This window comes from Thamnophis sirtalis, unplaced genomic scaffold (genome assembly GCF_051295495.1).
Source record: "Thamnophis sirtalis isolate CommonGarterSnake01/CBP01778 unplaced genomic scaffold, rThaSir2_p1.2 scaffold_5, whole genome shotgun sequence".
NCBI classification, from domain to species: Eukaryota; Metazoa; Chordata; class Lepidosauria; order Squamata; family Natricidae; genus Thamnophis; species Thamnophis sirtalis.
The window spans coordinates 20,913,745-20,933,469 of NW_028261385.1; the positions used below are offsets into that span (position 1 = coordinate 20,913,745).

Genomic DNA, 19,725 nt, shown 5'->3' on the forward strand with positions numbered 1-19,725 from the left:
CTCTCCTTAAGTGGGCTGTAAACCAATTTACTATAATTTGGCTTCTTACAATTTGACACTTTTACTGCTTGGCTGTATTGGTCTAAGATCAGATAAGATTGCACAGCTCCCAGCGTGTTCTTACTTGCAAATATCTTAAAGCTTCTAGCTGCGTCACAACATGGCGTCTATACATGCTTCAAATGATTCATTTCAAATGATTTTCTCCGCATTTCAAAAGTTGTTTGACACATATGAAAGATTTGAAAAAAAGCTGGACTATTTGTTGTTTTTAACATTAAAATATGAAGAAAAAAGTGAGAACGCTGAATGTTTGAATGTTCCTGAAATACAAATGAAGAATGTCAGAAATGAAGTTTCTCAACTTGCTGACACGCCGAGCGTCTGGTTTACTTCGGAGGGAGAAAGAGATGCAACGCTTGAAAGGGGGGCAGCCATACAGAAGATTTATTTCAAAAGACAGAGTGCAGGAGGAATGAGAAGCATTAAAGAATATATACTTTATGAAACATCATTTGCAGAATTTTCGATACCACCCTTGAAAATTAAAGACAAGCTGAAAAGTGCAACAAGCCTAGGACAACGTTATTACATCAGAGGCATCCTAAGCAAAAGGTGTGAAGATATTCCTGTTTGGACTTGCTTATAAAAACGTTTGGTGAACTTGTTCCACGAATGGCAATAGGACTAAGGAGGTTTTGTTATTGGAGAGACATAGGCTGATAGATGGAAGAATACAATTCAAAATTAGCTAAATCTAATTACTCTTATTTGTAATAGATATAGCTGAATAATAATTGATATTGATAGTAATGTATATAATGTGGAGTTGATATGATAAATAATAATTGGATATGAGAAGGGAAGGTTGGAAATATTTTTGGACCATATACAAAGGTTATTAATCACAATAATTATCACTATTAAAAAATAAAATAAAATATATACAGTTAAATGTTAACTAATATGGGGAAAATGTTACAATATACAATTACATAAAGAAGGGAGAATGATAATAAACTATACTGCATGGAAGATGGAATTTTTGGTATTAAATATTATGGATGTTCAGCTAAAACAGGATATGAGGATTTGATGTTAATAGAGGATTTTACAAACAAGTAAATGAAATGTCAGCATGTGGTTATGGATTAAATCTTTGGCATAGTTAAGGATGAAGGATGTTTAAATAACTGTAGTCAACTAAAAGTGGAGGTATAATGATGTCAATATGGTAAACATTTGAGTTAAGATATTTGAATTAATATGAATTAATGGAAGAGATGCACCAAAACATGTTGTAACCAGCTGATATACTTTTTTATAATATATACCTGTGTTTTGTTTTTTGTTTTTTTTGTTTTGTTTTTCTTTTGTTTTTTTTTCCCTGCCTTGTTTTTTGTTCTTTTTGTCTTCTTTGGTTTTTTTTAATTTATTTTTTCTTTTCCCACTGGTGTGGGCATGTGTTGTTTAAGTAACAAAAATTATTATTATTATTATTATTATTATTATTATTATTATTATTATTATTAACAATTATAGTCAAATGAAAATGGATATATGATGATGGTGACATGTATGAATATTTGAGTTAAAACGCTCGAGTTAACATGAATTGTTTGTTGACTGTGGAAGAGATGCACAAAAGTCTATTTGTAACCAACTGATACACTTTCTATAGCATGTAAAGAAGGATGTTGTATTTGTTTTAAATTAAAAATTAAAAAAATTTAATTTAAAAAAAAGAATGAACTGCCCCCAGAGCGTCGTATAATCCCCGACCTCCGGCCCTTCCAACACGCCCTAAAAAGTTGGATTTTCCAGCAAGCCAGCCTGGCCTGAACAAAACAAAATAAATTATTGATTATTGTTAATTTTAATCCAATTTTTTAAAAATGTTATTGTGAATCTTAATTGGGTTCATTTTTTGGATATTCTATGTAATTTTTTTTAACTTTTGTAATATGTATTTTTTTAATGTTGTACGCTGCCCTGAGTCCTTGGGAGAAGGGCAGCATATAAATCCAATAAACCAAACCAAACCAAACCAAGACCCAGTAGTTTCAGCTGTGGGAATGGAATGTTTGAAGCTTCCACCTACAAATTACATGTTTTTCATCATATAAAATCACAACTTTTAATTAATTGTAAAAACAAACCATCCATCCATCCATTCACACCTAGAGGGAGAGAAATATATAGCTACAGTATAAAGAAGATATCTCATTGCATAACAATTTAAAGAGATTTGAATAGGAAAAGAAATGTGGGTTTGTTAAGATAAGGACCTTCCAGGGAAAAGTACATGTAACAGTTAAAGACTTTATAAAATATTTTTACTCCATAACTGAAGATTTTTTTTGAAAATAATTGTTTACTCAAATGAAGTTTTAAGCCTTTGTTAAACAACTAGAAATAAAATAGCCTGCAGAAATATTAGAGTAAAACTGGGACTATGGACATCTCTGTTAATACTTTTATTCTATTGACTACCAACACTTTTTAACCATTTAGTATAAGATATCTCAGCACTTGAGTATAATTTCTTTTAGGAAATTAAAACACGCATACAGATTTTTGAGAAATGAAATAAATATGATTTTGGAACAGATGTCTTTAGAAAAGTTGAGTAGTTTTCATATTGAAAAGCTAGATATAGCCAAGGTCTTTCTGTAGAGCAGGGCTAAAAATATGCTGCAACTTATCAAGGATGATAGGAGATAAAATCCAATATTGTTAGAAATACTATTTTCAAATATGGTGTAAAATACAAAAATGCACTGTAGGGATTTCCAAACATTTTGCCTCTAACAAGATACTGAAGAATGGAAATAAAATTCTTTGAAATGTGTGTTCTGCATTCCAACTATATATTTGTGTCATGGCTGAAATGAGAAATAATTATTAATGTTCTTACTACTTTTTCTTCATCTGGAAATGAAATGTCTTGCAATGTAAGTTCCACCCGGAGCATATTAATGTCTTTTATACTTTGTATCATACCTTGATAACTTGATCTCCCAAAATGAAAGAATTGTTTTTTCTTAGCCAGTTGGTTCATTTATTTGAATGCTCTACGTGGATTTGAACTGTTGGAATGGGTGTTGGGTAATGGGTAATTGTAAATGTTTCTTTAAAATCAATACAAAATAATAAAGGGGAAAAAGAAATGTAATACAGTGGATAATTAAGAAAACTCAAAAAGTCCAATGCGGAAGGAATTATGTTTGTAATAAAAACTTGAGGAAGCTATCTCTCTGTCTCTCTCCCCTACAAACCTTGGATATGTCTTGTGCTCCCTGGATAAAAGCTAAATCCACGTGACCACAGAAGGTACCACTGCATTTGCATAACTTCAACTTTCTTAATGCTTTCAAATTTTGCAGTTGCAACTGTAGAAATAGAACCTTGCAACCATCAAGTGCATGCAGTTAATTAATTGGCTCATGGAAAGAGAGCTTGGTAGAAATTAGGCATGGCACGAAAGTTCATTGCGCTTAAAATAGCATCCGCAGAAGGAGAAATTCTTTCCCTGGTTGGGATAAGAATCAGAGTCATTTGCTAGTGAAAAGGCAAATGTAAAGTATACAAATGTAAAGTAAAAGTAAAATGAATATAAATTCGCATCACTTGCATGGATCGCCTTGAATCTTTGTTTCCTATTCTCTTCCGCCAAGGGATTCTATTTGGAATACAAATTAGATTCAAATACATATTTTGCTTTAGTATTTATGCATTATCTAATCAAAGGTTTATAACCAATCGTCTCAGTCTTTGTGAAGAGTCTGTACATTCTTGAAACAATACCATGCATACTTTTGATTGGATATGCTAAATTCTGTTTTCTGCTCCACACTTTTCCTTAAAGAGCTCTTGACACTGTACATGGTTGCTCTCTTTCCTGGTCCCTCTTTTTATCCTCATAACACACCTGAGAATTAGATTAGTTGAGAGAACTAACATATGAAACCCACAGTTTCATCTCGATTTTGTACCTACCTATATATTACTTTTTCTTTGCTGATGTCCTGCATTGTTCCATACCACTTGTGCTCTTCCCATTCAAACTGACTTGTGGTAAATGTGTCCATCCTAATGGAGACTTAGGGAATAATCTCCTTGGGCAAGTCAACTAAGGATCCACCACTCAGACCTAGTGAAAGCTGCCACTGGTTTCTGTCATCAGGACTTTGCTGTTGATAGAGGGTGGATCAAGACAGAGTGGGGTCCATTCAAAGTCCTCTTGTTCTCAAGATGCTCTTAAGAAGGGGCTAAAATAATGCCAGAATTGATGTTAGTATAGAACCTGTCTTAAATACCACTTGTTCGTCACCATTGAATGGTTGTTGAACAAATGGCTGTAACCCAAAGACTCCCTGTGTGAAGGCAACAACTTAAAATGTATTTATTTGTCAGATTTCAAGGCCACTCAACTCAAGAATGAGTCTGAGTACCTTCATAAAGTTAAAAAGATCTTGCCAAAAAACATTCTATCTCAAAGCCTTGGGGAGGCGGGGAGACTCACTTGGAGGCAGGGAAGGTGGTGATCTCTAGGGATGGCAGTGACAGAAAAGGCTTTCTTCATGCCTTGCACTGGGTGATATTGATGATTTAATGGAAACCAAAGCAAGCCATATAAGAGAGAGGCACTACAGGAGAGAAGATGATCTATCAATTACCTAGTCCCTATGCCAGTGTTTTTCAACCTTTTTTGTGCAAAGGCACACTTTTTTCATGAAAAAAATCACGAGGCACACCACCATTAGAAAATGTTTAAAAAATTTAACTCTGTGCCTATATTGACTATATATAAAGTGTTTTTCCCACGGCACACCTTACACTATGTCACGGCACACTAGTGTGCCGCGGCACAGTGGTTGAAAAACACTGCTCTATGCAATGTAGGTCTTTATAAATGATAACCAGCACCTTGAATTGCACTGCAACCAATTGATAACCTGTGCTGCCATGTAGTAGAAGGGTTTTTTTGCATGTAGTAATCCTTCAATAGAAGAGAATATGTTTAGCCCAGGATTGAACTGTATAGTCCTTGCTGCTTTCTGAGCTTGGGTTGCTTACCTTCAGACATTTCATTATTTAACTAGGTACAACATTGGTGCTAGTGATGGCAGTGCAAACCCCACATTTAGCACTCATGGTGTGCTAGATGTTGTTTTTTCAGCTCCAATTTGGAAACCAGTTATTTATTATGGGAATCAGCCATTGTTCTGAATAAAGAAGGAGCAGGATACTCCTTTTGTTTCCTCTTGGATCATACCTGATTGATAGTAACCCACAGCTTTGTTTACATAGTTTAAAGAAATTGGAATGTACATCATTGTACAATTACATATAAAGTAAATTACAGTCTTTGTGTATAGAGTATAATTAGGAAAGAAAGACAGGAAAATAGGCAATATACCTATTAGGCAGTGAAATTTAATTGATTTTTTTTTAAAAACGTATATTCCATTTTGACCCATTCCTCCTCTTTTTTCTTATTTGCCTAGGTTTAATACCAAGTAAAACATTCATAGATATTTTGTTTGATTTGATCACTCTGAATCTTGGGTCCAATATGCTTCCTGATGCCTGGCTACATCTCTCTATGTATGATGTAAGTATCCATCAGGGCACTTGTGAGGGAAAAATCTAAAAAGTCAAAATGGAGACCATAATTATACAGTTGTGACTGCCAGCTTGACCATTCCTATGGACCTCTGGTGTATGTGATGTTGCTTTAGTTTTGACTTGAATATATTGCTAGGTGGTTGAATTATAAAACTTAGGGGTAAATAGTTTTAGAAGGATCTGACATATTGCTTGAATGGAGATGATGTTAGCAATTTATAAAGGGAGCTTGTTTACTGATGTGTATGAAAGGCACTAATCAATTAAATCATTTTCAGTATTTCTGGAAGTCAACTTATTCGATTTGTTTCATATTGTGGACAGCCTGCCTTCAAGACCAAGTGAAATCTAACATGAAGGTTGCTTTCATATTTATGTGTGTTATTTATTGATTTGGTAGATTTATATCCTGCTTTTTGTTGTTCTACTACTGTTCCTCACAATTACTTTGGAACGATCTCCCCGTGGAGATTCGGACCCTCACCACCCTTCAGGCTTTCCGTAAAGCCGTCAAGACCTGGCTGTTTCAGCAGGCCTGGGGCTGCTGAGTCCCATCCCCTACTCGAATGGGTATGCGTGTTGAGACCTTTTAGACTGTTTTGTACTGTTGTTTGTTTTTTTGTGGCTTTCCTTTTTGTATTGTCCTCCCCCCCCCCCCCTTGGTATTGTTAGCCGCCCTGAGTCCCTCGGGAATAGGGCGACATAGAAGTCGAATAAAACCTTCAAACCTACTGTATCCTGTAATGTTGATTGGACTGCAGAAAAATGACCAGCCCAAAATTGTCAAGTGAGCTTCCATGATTGGGAATGACCGTGGAGTTTATAGGTCCCCTGAGTGCCAGCTAACCCTAAATTACCACTTCTCAATTTGGCAACTTTAAAAGTATGGACTTCCTCACTGGGGAATTCTGGGACCAGAAGTCCACACCTACAGACTGGAGATCTCTTGGAGTTGAAGTCCATACATCTTACAGTTGCCATGTTAAGAAGTTCTGCCATAACTATGGAGAAACTCTCCATGACAAGAGAAAGCCCAGTCATCTTACATTTAAAAAGAATGAAGTAGACTGTTGCTTTGAGAGGGAAAAACATGATTTGTTTTTATTGGGCATTGTGGATGACAGATAAACATTATGGGAAGCTGCAGGCAAGTCAGAAGGGTATCTCAGAAAAGATACCTCAGTCCAGTTGCTGAGAGATGGGGGGGAAAGCATTTAAAAGAGAGCTCACTTTAATTATGTCTGTGAAACTCAGTGGGTCTGAAAAACTATTTACAGTTTTCAAGACTCTGTATATTAACCCAAAATAACATTAAAACAATTGGGGTGAGGTAGGGGTGTTCAATTCAGCCTCGACTCCTGATACTAATGGCTCTCAAGTATGAAATATACTTACCTAATTGAATTATCATAATCACTTTAAGTCCTCTACATGTCTGTCCAATTATTTATCTATCTAACTAACTCCCACCTAATGGCTTCAATGTGTGTGTGTGTGTGTGTGTGTGTGTGTGTGTGTGTGTGTGTGTGTGTGTATTGGGCTTTGATTTCCATGCTTCCCAAACTCCATGGCTTGCTGGGAATTCAAAAAGTTGAAATCCAGCAACAATATCCTGTCCTACATTGTGCATTCCTAATCTTTTTACTCTATGGGATCATGCATTCAATTCTATGTTACAGTTGCAGAGTCTGTCGTTATTCCTACTTGTGAATTTGGACACAGTGGACTGGCGGAGATTCTTACATGCAGCTTCCCAACCTTGGCCTATTCCCTCTGTAACGGAACTGCTTGAAACATTACAGAGATTTCAAGACGTGGATACTGAAGGATCTGGATTTGTCACCCAGGAACAATATGATCAGGTTCCAGTCCTTTATATTTGCCTTTTTAAGCGTTTGTGACTGAATCTTACTGAAAGCAATGAGATAAGCAGGTAGCCAAGCCTATATTGTCAGATCATGTCACAATCAGTGCCCATCAGTGCAAGCAAAATTTTATTTTGGCCAACCCTAGTCAAAGTACCCCTCTCTAAGCATAATTGCTCAACCCCACCTCCTTTTTATAAACATTGTGGCTTTTCAACACTTCTCTGCTATGCACATAAACTTAGGAGGTAAACCTCATTGCATGCAGTGAGACGTATTTCAGAGTAAATATGTATTGGATTGTACTTTACATGTGGTTTGTGGCTCAGCATGGGCCACTGTGTCTGTGTGTCTGAGAGTATGTGCTGATACGTGTGAAAAATGAAAACAACTGAATAGAAGTCAGTTTCACTCAATGTAATTAATACATTAAATAACTTCATTTACCTTCACTTTAGGTTTCATTCTGATTTGTAAATATCTCCCCACTGTTTCTTTGGAAAGACAAAAGAGCCGAGGTTCTCAAGAAATCTCTGTGGTTCTTGAGGCATAGTAATACATAACAAATGGATGCTTTGTGCATAGTAGAACGGTAGCATACAATCAGAGAATCTATGCTCAGTCCTCTTAAGCATGTAAGACAGCCCAATGGCATATTCCCCCTCTCGAAAACATTTTTTTGAAGGAGATTCTTTGTCTCCATTCTTTAAAATATTCTGATTCTATTCATGATAATTTGGATTTAAAAATGCCACTGGGGGCTCCAATTTAACTAAGAAAGGGAAAAGTAAGTTTCCCAATTGTTTATATAAATTACAATTGAACTATTTCTAAAATCATCTAGAGAAGTATAGTAACTTGTATTTACATTTAAAAATCTTTAGTGATGACATAAAAAAATGGAACTTCAGTTGGATAAATATACAGCATGGGAAATCTAAAATGGATCAATTGAATACACAGGAAACTATGGAGTGGCATTAAAATCAAAGGATTGACAATGGAGAAAAGTTGCAAATATTTTGATGTTTTAAAGCAAACAAATACTTGCATGCCCAAACCATCTTTCATCTTTCAACATGACTCAGAATTTTTTTTAGAATTTGTAGTGATTTGCAATAATACAATCAAAACATTCAATATTTGGGTTGGACCTGTAATACAATAAGCAAATATTATGGACTGAACACTACAGGTAGTCTTCAACTTACAACAGTTCATTTAGTAACCATTCAAAGTTACAGGAGCACTGAAAAAAGTGACTAATGGCCATTTTTCACATTTATGACCATTGCAGCATCCTCATTACATTCAGATGCTTGACAACTGACTCACATTTATAACGCTTGCAGTGTCCCAGGTTCAGGTGATCCCCTTTTGCAATCTTCTGACAAGCAAAGTCAATGGGGAAGCCAGATTCACCTAAAAACCATGTCCCCAGCTTAACAACTGTAGTGATTCACTTAACAAATGTGGCAAGAAAGGTCGTAAAATGGGGCAAAGCTCACTTAACAAACTTCCCATAGAACAACATAAATTTTGGGCTCAGTTGTGGTCATAAGATGAGGACTACCTATATTTGACTGAAATGCCTTAGAATTGATAGACAATATCATGCATTACATACAAAAGGATACAAAAACTGTTTTATTTAACAGGGAAAATGGTAGTCATGGTTTGTTGCAACTGAAGCAGACACTGGAGAATAAAGTCAGAGGCTTAAATGATTATATAAATGCAAGCAAAGGGAAAGTCCTAAAAATGTCTAACAGGAAAATATTTTGAATGTGACTGAATCAAAAGTAGCCTATAATACAAAATTGTCTAGACAGGTTATAAGGCAAAACATGACTGTGGAAGAAAAACAGCATATTAGAATTTTTAAAAAAGTATGGCCCTGATGTCTTCAAATATTCATACAATCACAAGATTGAAAAAATTCTGTGAAAGTTTATGTACAAATTGTATGGAACTCCAACATTCACACAGATTGAGATTTAGAACACAATTCACCAAGCATCACAGTAGTTGAAAAAAACCAAGTTTTACTTATAGATGTGGTAGTTCCAAATAATAAAGTAGCTCAAAAGTAGCTGAAAAAGATTGTAAAATATCCTGACTTAAAAAGTTAAATGAAGATTATGGAATAAACCAGCAGTTTTTTTCCTAATAATTATTTGAATTTTAGGAGCTTTAATAATAAAATTTGTCAAAACAACTGAAAAAATAGAATTATTCAGGTTTACAGCATGTATCTTACAAGTAGCAGCTCTACTTGGAAGCACATCTAAATTAGAACAGTTTATGGCAATTCATTTTAAAAAAAACTTTTTACAAACACAAAATCCCTTCATTCAGGACAATTCATAGACTTTCGAATAAAATTTAAATTGATCCTAAACTGCCATCATTTGCCAAGTGATCTTCAAAAGAGAATTAATCATTAGTATCATGAAAGAAGTTTGAAAGATACATGATGCTATTTTTATTATAGTAAACATTGAAACTTCATTTGAAGGTTTTTAAAATAATCATTTCCTACCCTGTAATCTTTTTTCTCGAGAGACTTTGATTTTGTTTTCTTTTGTTTTTGTTTTGTTTTGTTTTGTTTTTTGTTTTTATTCCTTCTCAGCAGTTTCCTTTTTGGAACTCAAAATAGCTATTACTTCTCCAACTCTGGTTGCTAGCAGCATACTCTATGCCTTCAGGCAGGTTCCATCATAAAGTTACAGAGGTTAAAAACTGATTTTTATAATATTCATTATCATAGTCTCCTGCTCCATAGAAACAGGTAGAAAAAAATAGGATATTGGAGAAAAATAGTTCCAGAATTATAATTTATAAATGTGTTGTATGAATTGAATATGAGGAAATTGTTCCATGGTTAGGATTAAATATTTGGGTAAATTTGTCCATGGTCAGTTAATGAATCAGCTTTGCTTTGCATTCTCTTTCCAAATCCATTCAGTTAACATGGGAATTACTTCTTTTTCCACTTAAAATATCATGAGAGAATTTTGGATTAGAGAGAAGGAGAGAGAATTCTTGCTTTCTCCTCTCCCAATGGTCCATGTTTAACTGCTTAGCTCAGGGGTGTTAAACTCAAAGCCTGTGTGCCGAATCCTGCCCACAGAGTGTTTAGAACTGACCTGCGTGGCCACCCTGAAAATAGCAAAGGACTGGTTGCCTCTGTCAGCGAAAATGGAGCTTGGGAGGAACACATACGGCCCTCACAAGCTCTCTTTTCCCTGGCAGAGGGTTGCAGGAGACCATTGCAGCCAGAAATGAAGCCCGGGGGCCTGTTTTTGCTGGCAGAGCACTCAGGCCATGACAGGCGCCCCCGACACAAGTGATGTAGAGCTGGCCATGCCCCATGTCCCCCCCCAAAGTCAAAAACAATTCTGGTGGGGCCCTCAATGAAATCGAGTGTGACACCCCTGTCTTAGCTCAAGTCTATGAAAAGAATATATGCTGTTTGGATAAAAGAATGCATAAGAATTTGGAGGATTCTGTACTAAAAAAAGAAAAAAGGACAGGGGGAATAAAGGGCTGGTATATTTATACAGAAAGTCCTGTGTTCTTGGTTTCAAAAATCCCATTCTTGTGCATTGTGTTTAATGGGGATGCTCAGTCAAATCCTATCCTACTGGCATTGGACAAGATAAAAAGGGACACAGGGAATCAATGAAGCTGGGGTGGAAGTGGAGGGATTTCTCAATATATAATTGGAAAACCAGTTTGGAGTTGTGGTTAAGGCACAAGGCTAGAAACGAGGAAGCTCTGGATTCTACTCCTGCCTTGGGCACAAAATCCAGCCTTAGACTCAAAGCTCAGATCTAGGAAGAAAGAAATGGCAATCCACCTCCAAAATTTTGCCTGAGAAACTGCAGGGACATGTTCAGGCAATCAGTAGAATTGAATACTGATTATGATAGCCTACTTTCTTGAGAAGAATTCAATGAGTACAAAGGTCAATACCAGCTAAAGTACTAGTGTTTATATAATGATGATGATGATGATGATGATGATGATGATGATGATGGTGATGTAATATTTCAGATGGCTGCCTTCCACAGATTCTGTCCTAAATAGGAAGACTTTCTCCAACAGTTTTGCAATGTCATGTCATTTCAATAAAGGATGGAGTGGGTGTCGTTTCTTACCATAGATTTTAATATGTGGTAAAGGCTTATCAAGTGGTAAAACGTCCCCACATTAATCATTCAGTAAGCTCATAGTCTATATTCATTATCCTTCTTTATGTATCCTTTAAAAAAACAACATTGTCATGTTTTCAGGACAGAAATGGAAGCAGCAACAGTCTCCTTTTCAAATCATGGGACAGGAAAAGATTTATTCCCTATTCAGGATGATAAACCCACAAAGAAATGTAGATCTGTTTTATGCACACCTACACAGAATTGCGGTATTTTGCTTCATATAGGTAAAGAGAGAGAAAACAAACCAAAACAGAAACAGCACAGGAAGTTGGGTAGAATAATTTTTGGGTTCAGCATCTCATATCCCATCCTTCGATGTTTAAAATGATAAATGTGGGTGGGAGAGAGAAAAACAAACGTGTTTTTGAAACAAATCAAGATACTAAATCCACCCATAATTTTTAAAAATCAGTTCTCAAAATGAAATCCCAATAATGTTATTGAAAGGTAATATCTCATTAGAGCTTTCTAATTTGGACATATTTTCCACGGATTTTTGAAGTGTGGAAAAGTTCAAAAACTTAAATGTTGTGAACAGTTGTAGTCCAGAGGATAAGGTTTTCATTTGTTTGCTTTAGGTTGGTCTGTGGTTTAAAGGCAGGGAAGATTTACCCGTTCCAGAAAGTCCTATAGAGCCTTTGCCATTTAACCGTCAGAAGCATCTTATAGAAGTAAGTATAAATATTCAAAGGCCATAATCCAAGAGAAAAAGAGTAAGGCCGCCATTTTCAGTGGATTCCAAACACCGTCCGTTATATTCCAACAATTCTCAAGTAATGGGTGAATGCTACTTGTAGTTAAGTTTTTTTTAACAAAATATTTTTGTTCTGAGGCACAATTGATAATTTGCTTGACTTTCAAATCTGAACACAAGACATTGCCAATTTCTGATTATTTGTAACAGTTAAATTCAGACATTTCTGCTTTTCAGCGCTGATTCTATATCCATAGAGTTATTTCCAGAGCTTAAAATAAAAAGTTTAAAAAATGATGATTGGAACGAGAGAGAGACTTAAATATTTTAATGAATGGGGAAGAAGACAATATTTTAGAATTAGCAATTTTATGGGGATTTTTCCATGCATGTGAGATGCAATAATACATATACATTTTCATGCTGACCCACAGCCAGTCTTATAATTTCTCAAATTGAGAAATAATTTGTCAAACAGAGAAAGAGATTTCTGTTTTTCTTCCTTATTCTCAGGCTGTGTGACTATTTCTTTGAAATTCCTTTCTATTGTATTTCAGAGCTGATCATGTTTCTTGTTATAAGTATTTTCTGTGCTATGAGTCTCCCTGGTTATCCACTCTTCCTCCACTCTTAAAAGCTTAAAGAATTCTAAGAGCATAAAAAAATGGTCTACTGGTAAGGCCAAGGCCCATTTCAAGTCAATATTTGTTCCTCACAATGACTAACCAATGCTTCTGGTACCTGGAAGCAGGAACAGAGGCATAACCTTTTCTCACTCCCTGTGATTAGATCATGCTATCTCCAACCTGTTGTTAATCCTTCATATACATAGTACATCTTTTAAAAACATCCAAATTAGTGACAGTTGTTATGTTTTGTCATAATGAATTTCAGAAGGTTTTTTTTTTGTGCTGGATGAAGATTAGAGAAGGATGAGGTTCCATTCTGTATCTCCTTCCAATCAGTCCATTCTAGTATTTAGGAGAGGAATAAAAATGTATAACAAAATAACAGAGTTGGAAAGGAACTTTGGAGGTCTTCTTGTCCAACCCCCTGCTCACACAGGAAACCCTATACCATTTCAGACAAATGGTTGTCCAATCTCTTCTTAAAAACCTCCAATGTTGGAGTACCCACAACTTCTGGAGGCGTTTCACTGATTAATTGTTCTAACTGTCAGGAAGGTCCTGATAGGAAAGTCCTAGTCTGGACCTCTCCTTGATTAGTTTCCATCCATTACTTCTTGTTCAGCCTTCAGGTGCTTTGGAGAATAGGTTGAATGCTTCTTCTTTGTGGCAGACCCTTAGATATTGGAACATTGCTATTATGTCATCCCTAGTCCTTCTTTTCATTAAACTAGACATACTAAATTCCCGCAACCATTCTTCCTGTTCACTTTCTCCATGGTACATACAGGTCCCCTTAGTTACCTTTTTTCTAAGCAATATTCTATCCTTTTCTCATATGGAAGTTGCTTGAGCCACAGGTAATTTTGACTGCTGTCTTATACATCTTCCAACTGTATTGCATATTTTCTCAAATATGGTGACCAGAAGTTGCACACTATTCAATCAGCTTACCATAGATTTGCATAAGTCTGTTAAAAGATTGGCAATAACCCTTTTGCCTTTTACCATCCTGAATAGTACATCCACAAACTTGGTCAAGAGTGTACTTTTTCATCATTTTTTTGCTGCAATAATTTCTATACGCATTTTTCTTCAATACCACCTTTTTCACTTCATAATTCCATCAAGCATCACTTTTCATACTTCCCACACTTATTCTGAACCTTGCAGTATAATTCTTTTCATGCTGCTCCAAGTATATTCAATATTTTTTCCTTAGTTCTATTTCCTATTCATTCTGTTAAGAGGTTAATGCATTGTATGTTTTTATACAATCACTATTCTCATTCATTCTTTGGTCCCTGAATGTCCCAATAACATTTTCTGTATTGTCTCCTCTTGTTTCCATTCTTCTGCTCATTCATGTTTCTTCCAATTGTACTCATTCAGGGTATTATATGGTTTTCCTTGGTTCTTTCATTATTTGTTGATTTGAATTCAATGACCTCCTGTCTCCCAGGAGTCATTCTGTGTGGCTTGTCATTGAATAGAAGTTTAAAAAGAAAGGAACTAAAACAAAAACACGACAGCTACCAGAAAATAAAAACAGAATAACAAAATAACAAAATGAATAACTGAAGCCCACCTTTATATATTCACTCAAAAATCTTTCATTTTTGTTGGAATAACCTTGAGACCTAGAGTGTTAAGATGTACCTGTAACTATCCTTTATTTGTGCATTCCTACTTTCATACATGTGTATTAAAATATAGATGTCATAGGTTCATTGTTTTTGACATGCATTTTAGACTTTGCGTTCATTATTAAATCTATACTTCATTTCCTTGCATATATTTAACAGTTCCATTCCAAAATCATGTCACCTTTTTTCAGAACTATTGCAGATCTCTTTTCCCTGCTTTTACAAACAGGGAACCAACCTATCTTCCTTCCTTCCTTACTCACTCACTCATTTTATTTGACTTCCCTTCCTTTGCCTTTCCTGATTAATTCATCCTTATATAAGTTATTCTTTTTTCATGCCGTTGCAACCTTTAATGTGTTATGGTCATCATTAGATGAGCCTATGGATGATATCTTCTGCTGTCCATCAAAACTTTCATGTAAAGATGTTTAGTATCACAGTAAAGGCCTAGACTAGGTTCCCCACCTTAGCTACATACATACTGATTTGTTGTGATTAAACAAAATATCCAATACAGTACGTCAATTAATAGAACTGTTTCTTTTTGCAGTTTTTGTTCACTTTATTTGCTGATCCTGAAAAAGACCCTCCTCAACTGAACTACACTAACATGCTGCTCTACTTCGCCTCTTACCCTGATGCTGTAGATGGTGTCTATCGAGCCCTTAGTGTCGCAACAGGGATATATATTCAAAGGAAGAGCGATAAACACTTTTCTCTTCCTCAAATGGTAAAAAATTAAGAATACTTGATAATACAAATCTTGATTTAGTTGGTAACAAACATATATATGTTCCATAAAGCCAGCCTCTTCTGATCTCTCATTATATCTGCTGCCCAGATCTTCTGGAGAAAAGGCAGGATGCATATGCAGAATACACAGAATACAGAATAAATAGTACCTGTCCAGTTAATATACAATTGGACCAGATAGTAATAAGAATGCAGTGCTTGGTAGTCAGGCTTTCTGTCCATCGCTCATATTGATTAGTTATGTTCAGTTCTCTGTTGCAGCCAGTCTTGATGCCTAAGATGGGGCTAGAACTCACAGTCTCCTGGTTTCTAGCCTGGTGTCTTAATCACTAGGCCATCTTCAAGAAAACCTGAAAAGCTTAGTTTAAGCACAACAAATATGTTTCAGTAAACATCTTGGCAATATTATAAAATTGCAGACAAGAATACAATACCAGCTAAACTGATTGAAAAAGAGTGACATTTTTACAGTAGTACATACAGCAAGGTTTCGGCAGCTTAACAGAGTTAGCAAAGGTTTCATTCACACAGAGGAACATCCAGTACTTTAACCCTTCTAAAAACAATGTTTGGAAGTTGTTCAAGGTTCTAGGGGCAGAACGTTGGTTTCATCTCCTTATGGATAACAGTGGAAGCTGACAGTTTCCCTTTTTATATACTGTTTCATGTACTGTTGACTTTACTGTCAATGCACAACATATGTACAATGAGATTGCCTGAGCCTCCCTTAGTACATCCCCCCCCCAAGACAAATACATCTCTATTATAAAGTTCTTTATTTTTTTCATTTTCATAACATGTAAATCACATGTATACTGTTTCATAGCCAACATCATGTTATATTATTAAATGTTTACATCAATTCATCTTACCAACAACTCCCAAAAACAATTCACAGGTCTGCGACTAAAAAGCTGTTTGATTATTTTCATCCAATTTCCATGTATTTTGGTGTGCTGAAAACAAATACAATATTGAAAAAACTCCTAGATGTCATGATTTGCCACAACCTGCAAAGTTGTCTTCAAATTTATCTTTTTTTTAATTTTTAGTTTTTTTATTTTATTTTATGGGTTTTTAACCAAATTTAAAGTCCAAATTACTATTAATTAATTCACATAAGTGCATTTAAGATATAAAATGCCAAAAAAACCTTAAAGGGTTTGTCCAAGTTATGTAAAAAAAATATAGCACTGTAAATCTGATGGTCAGCAATATATACATAAGCTAAGCAAGTTTTAAGTCTGTGCTTCTAATGATAGAAGGGGTTAATCTTTTCTGAAGACTCCAGTGGGAGGGAGACACAGGGCAGATAGCAGCATATCCAGTCAGTGCAGGGAGCGTGGCCAGCACTGTGACATCTCGTGTACAGACACAGAGCTGCTCTCTCCTGCATGCCACACTTGTGCATGAATCATCATCAGGTTCTTGGTTCTATTCAATTCATGTTAGCTTGTCATTCTTCAACCATTATGTTATGGCACCCCGAAAGAGTATTAATCTGCCAGACAGTTTCTGTTTCATCTGTGGTGAATATACAGTGTTGAAGCAACAGCAGAATGTTACAGACTTTGTGAAAAAAGTATACTTTGCATACTTTGGACTAAAAATTGGAGATCAAGATAAAGTTTGGGCACCTCATAAAGTGTGCAAACGGTGTGTTGAGGACCTCCGATACTGGTTCAAGGGTAAGAAAAAATCTTTCCGTTATGGCGAGAGCAAAAGAACCATAGTGATGACTGTTACTTTTGTTCATGGAATGTAAAAGGGTTTAAGTCCAAATGGAAGCATTCCATTTCATACCCCAATCTTCACTCAGCAATTCGTCCCATCCCCCATGGCACAGATATACCAGTATCCAAGCCCCCTGCTATCTTGGAAGAGAGACCTAGCTCCGATGAAGGTGAAGTCATACCAGAACCAAATCATTCATCTCCTCCTGAGAAAACAATTTTGGTCTTGTATCATCTCCAAAGTCAGATACAAGACCAAAATTGTTTTCTCAGGAGGAGATGAATGATTTGGTAAGAGACTTGAATCTTCCCAAAGATGCCACTGAGTTACTCAGATCAAGGCTGAAAAGCAGGAATTTATTGTTGCCAGGAGTGTCATCTTCATGGTTCAGACATCGTGAAAAGGAAGACAAGTTGGTTTATTGCATTGATGTCGAAGGTCTGATGGATCAATTTAAAATCCAATATGATTCAGAGCAATGGCGTCTTTTTATAGATTTTTCAAAAAGAAGTCTCAAAGCAGTTTTACTCCACAACAGTTTTTACGCTTCCATACCTGTAGGTCATTCCGTACACTTGAAGGAAACCTACGAGAACTTGGAATTGGTTCTTCGTAAACTTAAATATGAAGACCATGGTTGGCAAGTGTGTGGGGACTGCTCGGGCAACAAGCTGGGTATACCAAATACCCTTGTTTTCTGTGTCTATGGGACAGTCGAGACCGACAAAATCACTGGACCAAGAAGAGTTGGCAGCCAAGGGTGCTAACAGTCGGTGAAAAAAATGTCCTCCCAGAAACTTTGGTACCTTCCCTACAGTTCTTCTACCACCTCTCTACATCAAATTGGGATTGATGAAGCAATTCGTAAAATCACTTTCAAGAGATGGAGAATGCTTCAAATACTTAGCCACCAAGTTTCCATGCCTGTCAGAGGAAAAATTGAAGGAAGGTGTGTTCATCGGACCAGACATTAGAAGGCTTATAGTTGATCAAGAGTTTGTCAATACCATGACGGATCCTCAAAAAGAAGGGTGGATTGCATTTAAAGAAGTTGTACCGAAATTTTTAGGCAATAACAAAGATCCTCACTACAAAAAGATTGTCGGAAGAATGCTGAAAGCATTTCAAGCTTTAAGTTGCCTGATGAGTTTGAAAGTGCATTTCCTCCAGTCTCACCTTGACTACTTTCCTGAAAATTTGGGAGCTGTGAGTGAGGAACAAGGTGAACGATTCCACCAAGACATTAAAGAGATGGAAAGGAGATACCAGGGAAAATGGAGCATTACAATGATGACAGACTACTGTTGGATGCTTCCGAGAGACATTCCAGATACTACTCACAAGCGTAAATGCACCAAGAGGAGCCCCACAAGGAAAAAGAATCGAGTTTAGTGTGTCTAGGTGAGCTCATTTCAGTTCAAAAAAGGATTTTCATGAAAATATTGTAATAAAACTTTAATTTTATAAGTCTATTTCCATTTATTTTGAAGTATTGCCTTATTTAACATAGTTACCTAAATTGTCAGGAAACGTGATGTCCTATGACAAAATGGAGGTCATTTTCAGATTCAGTGTACCAAAAAACATAAAGATTACGTGGAATAACCAAAACAGCTCTCGAAAATTTTTTTTTTGCAGACCTGTGAATTATTGGCTCTTCTGCTCTCCATATACCATATTTGTACCTTTCTTCTCCCTCTCTCCTCCCCCTCCCTACCTCCTTTCTTCCCTGTCATCCTTCCCTTCTCTACTTCCCCTTCCTCTCTCCTCTCCCCTTTCCACTCCTCATTTCTCTCCTCCTCTTCTCCCCCCCTTGCCCCCTCTCCTATCCCTCTCTTCTTCCCTTACCTCTCTCCTCTACTTCCCACTCTTCATCTCATTTACTTGGTGTATTTCAGCTTCTGAGCAAGCTCCATTTTATGTTGATGGTATTTATAATTCCTTTTCAATATACATATTTAATTTTAACATGTACAAATACGTCTCAATAACTCACAGTGAAAAAAGACAGACAGACAGAAAGAAAATCCATAACCCAGTAAATCATACTAACAAACACACAATCCTCTATACATATGTATAGAATATGTACTGAATATGAGATACAAACAGTGAGAATCTGAGAACATCTAGTTAGAGAAAATTGCAACCTCCTGGCTAGCTTTATTGTAGGTGTTCAAAGCTGGTGCTCTTTCTGACAGTCACATACCTTGCAATTGGTCATTAGGAAACTATCTACACCCCCCCCCCAAAAAAAAACACTTTATGTTATCTTTGGTTTGTCTTTCTTAGTTTGTAACATCTGCTGAGCAACTCATAACCACTGCTGCTCAGGATGAACAGGCAGAGGAGGAGGCTGGTGAAGAAGGGGAAGAAGAAGAGGAGGAAGAGAAGGAAGAGAAGGAAAAAGAAGAGGATGACCTGTCTATTGGCAATGATGGATACATCTCTCTGGCTACACTTCTCCTTGTATTCCAGTATGAAACAAACAAAGCTTATGACAATCACAGATTTAGTAGTCAACTGACAGAAGAGGACAATTATGAGGTTGGT

At 36.2% G+C, this 19,725-nt stretch overlaps 1 protein-coding gene across 3 annotated transcripts in view; it reads left to right on the forward strand.

Annotated features, from left to right (window-relative positions):
• SPEF2 (sperm flagellar and cilia associated 2) overlaps positions 1-19,725 on the forward strand; it is a 124,601-nt gene that overhangs the window by 88,659 nt on the left and 16,217 nt on the right. For all 3 annotated transcript variants that reach the window (XM_087715402.1, XM_087715404.1, XM_087715403.1), the window contains exons 31-35: positions 5,511-5,617; positions 7,311-7,493; positions 12,295-12,387; positions 15,236-15,415; positions 19,465-19,719. In XM_087715402.1, coding sequence (XP_087571528.1) covers positions 5,511-5,617; positions 7,311-7,493; positions 12,295-12,387; positions 15,236-15,415; positions 19,465-19,719 — 818 coding nt within the window. The remainder of the gene's footprint in view (positions 1-5,510; positions 5,618-7,310; positions 7,494-12,294; positions 12,388-15,235; positions 15,416-19,464; positions 19,720-19,725) is intronic.